Source organism: Kryptolebias marmoratus, linkage group LG17 (assembly GCF_001649575.2).
Source record: "Kryptolebias marmoratus isolate JLee-2015 linkage group LG17, ASM164957v2, whole genome shotgun sequence".
In the NCBI taxonomy this organism is placed as follows: Eukaryota; Metazoa; Chordata; class Actinopteri; order Cyprinodontiformes; family Rivulidae; genus Kryptolebias; species Kryptolebias marmoratus.
Genome location: NC_051446.1, coordinates 22042525 through 22052976, shown reverse-complemented (window position 1 = coordinate 22052976; position 10452 = coordinate 22042525). Strand labels below are relative to the sequence as shown.

Below are 10452 nucleotides of genomic sequence, written 5' to 3'. Positions count from 1 at the left end.
CCCCCCCCAGGTGACCTCAAACTCACACCCTGGGTACCCTCAAACACACACACACCCCGGGTGATCTCGAACACACACCCCGGGTGACCTCAAACACACACCCAGGCACTCTCAAACACACACACACCCAGGTGACCTCACACACACTCCCAGGGTGACCTCAAACACACACCCTGGGTGACCTCAAACACACACCCCGGGTGACCTCTAACACACACCCTGGGTGACCTCACACACACTCCCAGAGTGACCTCAAACTCACACCCTGGGTACCCTCAAACACACACCCAGGCACTCTCAAACACACACACACCCAGGTGACCTCACACACACTCCCAGGGTGACCTCAAACACACACCCAGGCACTCTCAAACACACACACACCCCGGTGACCTCAAACACACACTCAGGTGACCTCAAACACACACCCCGGGTACCCCGGGACTGTTGACTCTTTCAGTTTAGTCAGTCTTCCTTCATTCTTTGCAGCACAACACAAGCTGGAGGGATGTTCTACAATTCTGGGAAATAGGTTTTATAAAATGTACTTTCTCTTCAACAAATCCCTCTCATGGCAGGATTCCTGGTCAGCAGTGTAATTTTGTGTTTTGTGTGTCTGCAGGTGGCTGACCTACCTGCTGCTGCTCATCCTGGACCTGATCATCTGCCTGCTGGCCTGTCTGGGACTGGCCAAGCAGTCCCGGTGGCTGCTCACCACGTGAGTCCGACATGCACTGTAAAACTGGAATATTCAGAGATTAGCTTTTGTTCTTGTTCGGGAGATTTTTTCAGTTTAGAGTTACATCGCGCAGCAGGATGGAGAGGTTGAAACTGGAGATAAAAGATTAGAATGAATAGTGAAATTAGAAAACTGACCTAATTTTTTTTTTTTTTTTTTTTTTACAAATAATGATTGTTGCACAGGAAGTAGAGTTATGATCAGCTGTAAGTGAAATTTGTGAGGACTGGTGCAGGGTTTCTGTCTCTTCCCATGGGAAATTGCTTGTGTACAAGACAGCTAAGCCCCTGGATCTTATCCACGTACAAACACGGCTCAGCTCTCCCTGTTGTATTTGACCATTTGCCTTTCAGCGCTGCCAGCAGGACGTTGAACTGGCTCCGAGTGTTGCCGTCTCAGTGGCTGTACTCTACAAATTGAAGCGGTGAGCTGTGAAGAGATGGGAGTGAAGCCATTAGATGTTATCACCAATATAACTTCCTGAGGATTGTTATTCCAGTTTAACACTTGACCTGCTCTCAATTGCTTTGGACAGGAATTGTGTTTGATAAGAGACACAAAGAGTATGGCGTGGGTTTAATTCTGTGGCTTTGTCTCTTAAAGTCTTTCTCACATCCTTGTGTGAAAGCTGACTCAGCATTCACACCGCATTGTGTGATCAAACTTCTGTATACTTTGTGCTTTTAGTATTTGTAACATTTATACTTTTTGATTTATTTAACTTTATTTACAAAAATCATCACCATAGATATACGTAAAGATCTCTTCAATTTCTTCAAAACCATTGTTCTCTGTAACCTACCTCAGCATACCGGCTGTATTTTTGACATTTTGCGTTTCTTATAGCTTCTAGCTACTTTCTTGCTAATTATAGCTTTTAGCTGTGGTTTTGCTTTTAGCTTTTTGCTACTGTATTGCTCATTTTAGCTTCTGTTCTGCTTGTTTTAACTTGAACAGTTCAGTTAACAGATCATCCTTCAACAAATTTCAGCAGACTTTCAGTATTCACACAGCGTTTTTGCAGAAAAGGTGACATTGCAGTTCATTAGAAAAGATTATGCTTCAGCTAAAATTCTGCACAAATACCGTACATTCCATATTTTTTTCTTTTAATTTTATTCTCCATCATTGTGTTTTAAAAGGAGCTTTCAGAGAACATAAAAGCCATCATAGCTTCCATTCATTCGGCTCAACATCCGTCTGTCTTTGAGTCCCGTTAGTCAAAGGATGTGAGCTGCAGCAAACTTGTCCCAGTAACCACAAAACCTCCCCCCACTTTACCCTTTGACCCCTGCACTCACACACACACACACACAAGGCGAGTTTGTGTCAAGAGCGTCTGGATGCTCTCTTCCAGGCCAGTGGAAGTGGTTGGAGGCAAATTACACTCTGGAGGTCGATGAACGGGCTGACTGGGTGTCACCACGACACAGAGAATAACAGCTTAGACAGGAATTTACATGCAGATGGAAGAGAGGGAGAGACAACAAAACACTTCGCTGTAAACTTTGTTGTTAGCAGTTTGTTTTTTTTAAATTTGGAGTCAGCGTTCACGCCCGTTTTCCTGTTCATAGTTTCTTCTGTACGTTTTTACTACATCCACATACTGCTGCTCTTCACTTGTGTATCGAAATGTTCAGCTCAGTTAGGAATAGTGTGCCATGACTTCATGTGATGATGATGATTTTAACTTTATTTGAAATAAAATGTCCCATAGACATACAGAGATCTCTTTAATTCCTTCAAAAACTTTGTTCTCTGTGTAACCTGCTTCAGCATGCTTGCTCTGTTTTTACCTTCTTATGCTACTTTTAACTACCATTCTGCCACTTTTAGCTTTTTGTTGCAGTTTTACTACTTTTAGGTATTGTAATGCTACATTGTTTGCCACTTTTAGTTTTTAGTAACCATCAAAACCACAGTTTTGATAATTTTAGCTGATGATTTTTAGATTTAGCATCTGTTCTATTACTCTTAGCTACAGTTTTGTTCATTTCTGTCATGCTCAGCCGATGCAAAAGTTGAAATATTGTTTTAATGGCGTTGAAAACTAAAAAGCCATGACATATAAGATGTTCATGATAGCAGAAATTGAAATAAGTAGCAGAAACCTGACTAATGCTCGGAAAGTTTCTATATCTCAAGCAAATTTTGTTGATATCACCTGATCTTACAGTCATGAACTAGAATTTTTCTTCTTTTTTGCACCAGGCTGTAAACATATTTATTCTGTCTAGAGTCTAGAGGGTCTGCAGGTATTCGGTTTTAAAAAATTTACCAAAAAACACTTTATCAATTTACTAAACTTAGCCTAAGAGTGAAGTGTTTGTCTTGAGGATTGAATCTCTCAGTTTGTCTAAAGATGACATACTGAAGGTTGCTTTCTTTTTAATTAATTTGTTAGAGCAGCAATAGTTCTCTCTATCCGGTCAAGAAGAAAATCTGCTTCCCTCTGGGATTTAATTTAGAGTGACTGGAGTGCATCATCTGCCCTGCTCTCCTTCCTCTGCGACTCGCTCCACGTGCTTTGCTTTGAGGTTTACACCCTATTTGCTGCGAAGTCACTGAATCCCTACAAGCCTGCGTGTCGCTCAGCTGGTACTTGACCTGCTGGCACCGAGAGGGCATTCAGAGGGCATCGCTCCCGTTCGCCAAGTCGCTGAGCGTGACGCTCTCTGGAGTCAAACACAGGCAGCCAAATAGGGAATTAGGTCAGTGATTACTAATTATTTGACTGGAAGGTTTTGGAAAACAAAGCAGTAACTAAGCCATATGCTCTTCATCATTTTAAGCCTTATTCTTAATGCAACATTTGACCTTTTTTATTAATTTCAAGTGTTTTAAAAGGCTTGTTTGGTCAAGGTGGTCTCCCACTGAACTGCAAATGTTGGAGACTAGTTGGTAACTCGAAATTGTGGGAAAATAAGTACATTTTCTGACTGAATTCTGCGACCAAGTGATCAGCGAATCACGTGTTCACATTCTGAACGACCACTTTTTGAAAATCATGACCTTTTTTTGTGTGCATGCCTCGCAAAACTGCGTTATTATGATGTCCACCTCCATCATACCCACCTCGGCAGCCGCCCACGCATTCAGGATTTAATCTGCACGAGGGTCTGTTTAAAGATGAAGACAGGCAAATTTGGACCAGTTTTTCAATAATTGTTACTCATCCGCTTGGTTTTTAGTCCTGGACATTGGCCTCAGATGTTTTCTGTCAGAATTCTCGTGCAGGTTTCAAATACAGCTCGTCTTGAGACGGGGGGGTCGCACAAATGTTTTGGAACATGTTCAAAAGTCAAGCGACAGGACTGCGAGTCTCTGCGACTCCAGCGAGGGAATCGAGAAGCATGAATGCTGTTGGTGCCATGACACCAACTAGCTGCAGCCCAGTGAGATGCTTTCTTTTAGAGCGAAACTCATTTTGATCATCATGAAGGACACTAACATAGCTGCTATATAGGTGTTACTGTAGGTACAGCACTGAATCAGAAAGGCTGGGAGGCAGGCTTTGCTTCTGATGCACTCGCTGGTGTTTCTTTTCATGGTACATGTCAGAGTTCATTGAGGGTTCTGTATCAAACAGAAAGAGCATGTAGCAGTGGGCACTGAAAGGATCCTGTAGGTAGGTCAAAAGAATACAGACAGAAAGGTCATTTCTTTGTATCTGAGCTGTAAATTGTGTGGCTGATGAGGATAAATGTGTATAAACTTCACAAAGTGCCTCGGAGGTCAAATGAGCTTAAAATTTATTGAATTATGTGGTGACTATAACTAACTACAGCTGATTTATCATTTGACCCAATTTGTTTTTTAAACGTTACTGAGAGCAGAAATCCTCATCTGAGGCCTGTAATCTGTCAGCCTGCACAGCCGAACGCATCTAATGCCTTTTTCTGATAAATTGACATCATCAGGGTGGGAGCCACTGAGAAACAAAAACAAATGTGAACATCCTCATGGGTGATGGAACACCCTTCGGCCCAGGAGGGCTCTAATCAGAGCTGCTCCTCATCCCTGGTTTTCAGCTGCAGTGACATAATTGGGATCTAATGATGGCCACTTGGATCGGCTCTATGTTTCCCTGAAACATGAACAAAGCTAGGGAAAGTAACTCGTTCTCACTGTATCCACCTTACTGAGTTTATGGTGTAAACGCTGAGTCAGCATCCACTCTGTTTTCCTCTTTATCGTTTCTTCTCTACAGTTTCTGCCTATATACTTTTTGCTGTTTGAACCAAACATGTAGCTAAACATTCGGCTCGGACAAAAACAGTGTGATATGACTTCTATTATCTGTGACTTTTATGCTTTTCGAATTATTTAACTTTGTTTACAAAAACTTACTCTTTAGAAACATATTGAGATTTCTTCAAAAAAGCTTTGTTCTCCAAAATACGTCTGTGTCTAGTTTTATTTTTGATCTCTTGTGCTCCTTATAGCTTCAAGCTACTGTCTTGTTAATTTTAGCTTTTACATATGATTTTGCAAATTTTAGCTTTAGCTACAGTTTTTATATTTACTCTAGTTTTTGCTAATTTTAGATTTTAGCTACTGTTTTGCTGATTTCAGCTTTTTTTCTGCTGTTCTTGACTTAAGGAACATGGATAACTGAGGTCTCTGTGTGTGTGTAATATATATATATATATATATATATATATATATATATATATATATATATATATATATATATATATATATATATATGTATTAAAGGAGCTTCTACGCCTGGAGACAGTCACCCTGTACTTGTTTTTATTTTGTTTTTTTGAGATATCAGAAATCTTCACACATTATTTGATTTGACAAACAGCCTCTGTTTGTCTTCGCTTCTCCAGCATCAAATGAAGTCAGCCGCACAGCAAGATGACAAATATTTTAGTCAGGAGTGGAAAAAAAGATAGAAAGGAAGGTCAAAAATATCATGAGATAAATGTTAATGTTGCAGCTGTGACCTAAAAAAAGTTACCAGATGATTCTAAAAGTGTTGATCTGGAGTTAAAAGGCAGCTGCGAGATGAGATGGTCAGTAATTAAATGGTTGTTGCCTTGTGTCGCTGCAGGATGATGGTGTTTGGAGTTCTGACGCTGATCCTGAGCTGGACGTCTCTGGGAGCTGACCTGGCCACAGCTGTGGTGAGCTGTTTCACTTCCTGCCTGCCTCACAGCTGTTACCACAACCCACAGGGACAACAAACCCCTTCAACTACACACTCATGTGTCTTTATTGTATAACATTACTTTGATAAGTAACGGTATATACTAATGTTAGTTTCTTACTGCTTCAGTTTGTAGCATTAATGTTCATTCATTTATCTAAAGCATTAACTCTTAATCTGCCCATCAGTGGTCTTTTCAGCCTCTCTGCTTTTTATTTTAGGCCAATTTAATCTTCGTAAAGTGTCTGAACTAAGAAAGCCCCCGCACACTCATGCACTGTCTTTTTAAAAAGCACCTTTTCTCTTAGTCTCAAAGTTTCTGATCACAGATGTCTTTTTGTCGCCTTCATGCACTTTTGATCTCTGCCGTCAAACCAAACTCTGCCTAAATATAGACCTATAACACACAATTTGTTTCCATCATATTTTACTCAGGAATACCTGGATTCAGTCAGCTATCTGTAGATCTAATGAAAGCTTTTAATGTCTCCTACAGCTTCAGTAGTTGTGCTCCATGCTTTATTGGTTTTTGATTCAGTCCCTGAGAAAGTTGCTCAGATTCTGACACTTTGACATTTCTTTCTGCTTCCAACTTCTCGGTGTCAAGGACTGATTTGTTGTCTTTTACAGCCCACTCCCAAACAGCTGAAATTAAAACAAGATAGTGTTTTTTGCTCCACTTCTCAGTGGCTGATTGGTGAATATTCTGAGAGCTGATTATTTTAAGAGTTTGGACCTGCTGCCAATTCTTACATCAACAAGTCAGCTTGTTCTGTAGGTTGTCTCTTCTGTATCAGTTCTGAGTCTGGCCCTAACCAAACTATCTGTGGCAGCCATCTTGAATCAGATTGATTCTGAATGTTATAGTTGTAGGTGTTCATCCGTTGATTATTTCCTATAAGTAAGTGCACACACACACACAGACGTTATCGTCTGCCTTCACCTTTTGTCACCGGGCACTGGGTGGAGTGTGAATGGGTGAATGAAAATGATTGTAAAAAGTTTATAATGTGGAGCTCTTACAGTCCTGGATTTAAATGTTTCCTGCTCTCCTCATGATGCTGGTTTAAAACCGTTAAAGGGAATTGAAGCAGCTGCTGTGGAACTTATGTGTTGGTGTGGAGAACATCTCCTGACCCCGTCACAAATCACAATATATCTGAAGTATCACTAAACACCTCCCAAAAACGGCTCCACTTGTGACGTGTCATGGCTCCCTCCATCTAAAGGAATGTTGTTGCCGCGCTCTGATTTCGTCAGACTAAAATGCAGCTTCATCGCCTTCATTTGCATTTCTGAGGATCTCCATGGGTGGCTCCGCTCTGACACACATTTTTTGCATCACTCGACGACAGATGCACGTTGATCTGCACGGGGACGTTCAAACTGCGGGTGTTCTGTAGTCTGCACCGGATTACTCCCTGAAAGCACAATAAGTATATGCATAATGAATGAGCCCCCCCGCTTTCACAGAACTTCTAATTATAGACCGTAGTTAGTCAGAGCTGCATTCTCCGACTTTCTCTGCTGTCCCCTCAGGAATTCGAACACAGTTGCCCCTCAGTCGCAGAGCTCCTCGCTCTCCTTTACTGTTAGCAAACGAGCTTGGGTTTTTCAGAGAGATTCAGCTCGCTTTATCTCATCTGAGTGTTTGGGGCTCATTAGTGTAACCCCCAGAGAAGGTTAAGCTACACGCAGTGTGTTTGTCCTGGGCCCGTGGGACATTTAGCATTCAGACAGCACGGTTCGGATGAGACTGCCTGCTCATCACTTTTATTATTTCTGCCAATGCGGGCTTCTTGTTAGCGCTCTGTAGCGCAGTGACTGTGGTCGTGAGTGACAGAACGGAGAAGTATTCCTGTCGAAAAGCGTGTTTATTTCACCGTTCTGTGTCAAAAAGACAAAATGTCAGACAGGTTGCTAGGATTTTGACACACAGATCCATTCCGGCTTTAAGCGATGCTTTGTGGAAAAACATTCCTTCTTTTTTGAGAGTTCACCATTCTCATATGTTTTTTTTGTTGTTTTTACCTTTCAGGGCACAAGCGATTTCTGCGTATCGCCTGACAAGTACATCATGAGCCAGACAAAGGGGATCATCACTGCCGGTGAGCCTCAGTGTGCATAAAATGAATAATAATATAATGAATAATAACGAACGAGGGCTGAAACATGTTCCTGTGTTTCCCACAGATATCGTTCACTACTACCTTTACTGCAACCAGACCCTCTCTAATCCCTTTCAGCAGGTAGGGGATATGATGCGATACAAAACAAAATAAGAATCAATACCACTACATTCTGGGCTCTGGGTGAATCACTAATCACTTCCACTTCTTGGTTAAAACATGTGGGGTTTGTAAAATAAAAAATCCACCAGTTCGATTTCTTGGAGGAAGGCGTTGAATAAAGATAGAGGTCATCGTATCACGAATTCTCAGCGCGAATCATAAGTTTATATTCAGCATGTCGAGTATTTCACAAGTGGATCAAAGCAACTTTAGACTTAAAATCTAAAAAAATGTGACTTTTCCATCATATAAAATAATTGCTTTTAACAAGTAATTACGCTTAAAAATACAAATTGTTGGAAGACAGAAGACTGATTCTATAACTATGAAAATGTAGACAAAGATCAGTGACAGTTCAGCCAAATAAACCGCAGATCCTCGAGGCTCATCTGTCTATAATATGACAAAAACAGACAGAATCCAAACCATCAGGCCTAATGTTGTATGTATGACAAGCAAAAGATCAACATCAACACTGCTAGCTTAAACTAGAATATAATTAGCAAAGTCTAAATGATATAGCATTTCAACTAAACTAAATGAATTTACATTTTTTGCTAACATACAGTGTGACTGCTGGATCTTATTGAAGCTGAAACTGAGTTGTTGAAATTAAAACAAGCGAAACCATCAAAACACTATCTAAAACACAAACATAGCAAAACTACACCACAGCTGGCCACAAACGAATGGAAAACAAAATGTCTACATATCTTTGGAAACAAAATTCCCCGAGCTGCTGAGTACAGAACTCATCTCTCTGCCCCTCAAGTCTCATCTTTATCATTTCTTCTGTCTGGCCCTGTCTGTCTGATTGATGCCCCGACTTCAGGTCACAACATCCCAGCGTCCAACTCTATCTTCCCCCTCTTTCTGTTTCTCCCGTGTTCCTTGTTTACCAAAGCATGCCTAAACGACACAAAGCCGCCCAGACGAAAGACCGGGACTGTAAAATAGCTGATTTGATGAAACAGTCGGCTACGTTTTTGGCTTCCCTTTGATGTTCTGTGCCGCCGCTCTTCAGAGAAGCAGAGAAAAGAAGAAATTTTGGGTCACATCGCTTACTTCCTCAGTCAGCAGCTAAATCAATTTCTGCAAGCTCTGACCCAACAGAGCTCAAATCTTATTATCTGGCTCTTGACCCGTCCCTCGGAGCGCAGCAGCATCACCCTTCCTGGTAAACAAGCTTTCTTTTCTGCTGCGCGGATTTCCAACAGGTGCAAACTTTCCACGCAAGCTGGAAGATGATTGGCCAGCAAAGAAGCTTTTATTTTTATGTCTGCTGTATTTCACTCTCATGTACATTCAGAGCTCCATGAATCTTTACATCCTGCCCAGTCTGTGTTTGTTATTATATCCTCTTCTATTCTTATTGTCATCCCCCAGACATTTACTCTCTCCTTTTTATTTTCTTTGTCTCAGAACAATCCCATCCCAGCTAAAGTGAAACACCACATCCGATCCAGCTATTAGACTGTGCAGCTGAGGGCAGTCGGACCACAGACAGTTGTGTTCTGTAGATGTAAAAAATAAATGTCAGGTCAGAGAAAAGCAATTACATTTATGGATAGTTCAGCTAATTGACCATATCCTGTTTCAGTTTAACTTTGTGCCACAGGCCAGGGGGTTTCCAGGCTTCCTGTGCAGCCTGAATGACTTTAAAGGTTATACTTTGGAAACAATATTTCATTCACAGTCATAGATGTTAATTTTAACAAAAGATTTCCATGTTATATTTAAGGTAAAAAGAGATCTTGGTGTATTGTTCTGAATGTAGAAGATTATTCTGCCCCCTGTTGGTAAAAACATACATTTACAAGCCTACTGTGATAACTAAAGGTTTCTGTTCAATAAATAAATGGTATAATAAATGTAACGAATTAAAATGAGTTTAGAAATACACTTTTTGATGAATGACTCATGCAACAAAATTAATTCCAAATTGATAGCTAACGAGCCTAGCTTATGGTCACAGCCAGGGGTGGAAATTAAAAATGTTTTACCGGCCACTCAAATATTTTACCAGCCACTATTTTTTGTTGTGACAAAAAGTAATTTCATATGATGATGATGATGATGATGATGGAGTTGGGTGGAAGCAGTTGTGGTGCCCTACAAGCTGAACAACAACTCTTTCTGGACACTGCATGGAAATAACTAGACTTTTCTTATTTTATTTTAAACCATTAAAAGATGCATATCTGTACATAAAAAATTCAGACAAGTGAAATTTATTTCTGTGGAGTGTTTTTGAAGTTTTT

At 40.7% G+C, this 10452-nt stretch overlaps 1 protein-coding gene across 2 annotated transcripts in view; it reads left to right on the top strand.

Moving 5' to 3' along the window:
* Positions 1 to 10452, top strand: part of ttyh2 (tweety family member 2) — a 57767-nt gene that overhangs the window by 40161 nt on the left and 7154 nt on the right. For both annotated transcript variants that reach the window (XM_017439512.3, XM_017439521.3), the window contains exons 5-8: positions 623 to 718; positions 5805 to 5877; positions 7939 to 8008; positions 8094 to 8149. In XM_017439512.3, the coding sequence (XP_017295001.1) occupies positions 623 to 718; positions 5805 to 5877; positions 7939 to 8008; positions 8094 to 8149 (295 nt within the window). The remainder of the gene's footprint in view (positions 1 to 622; positions 719 to 5804; positions 5878 to 7938; positions 8009 to 8093; positions 8150 to 10452) is intronic.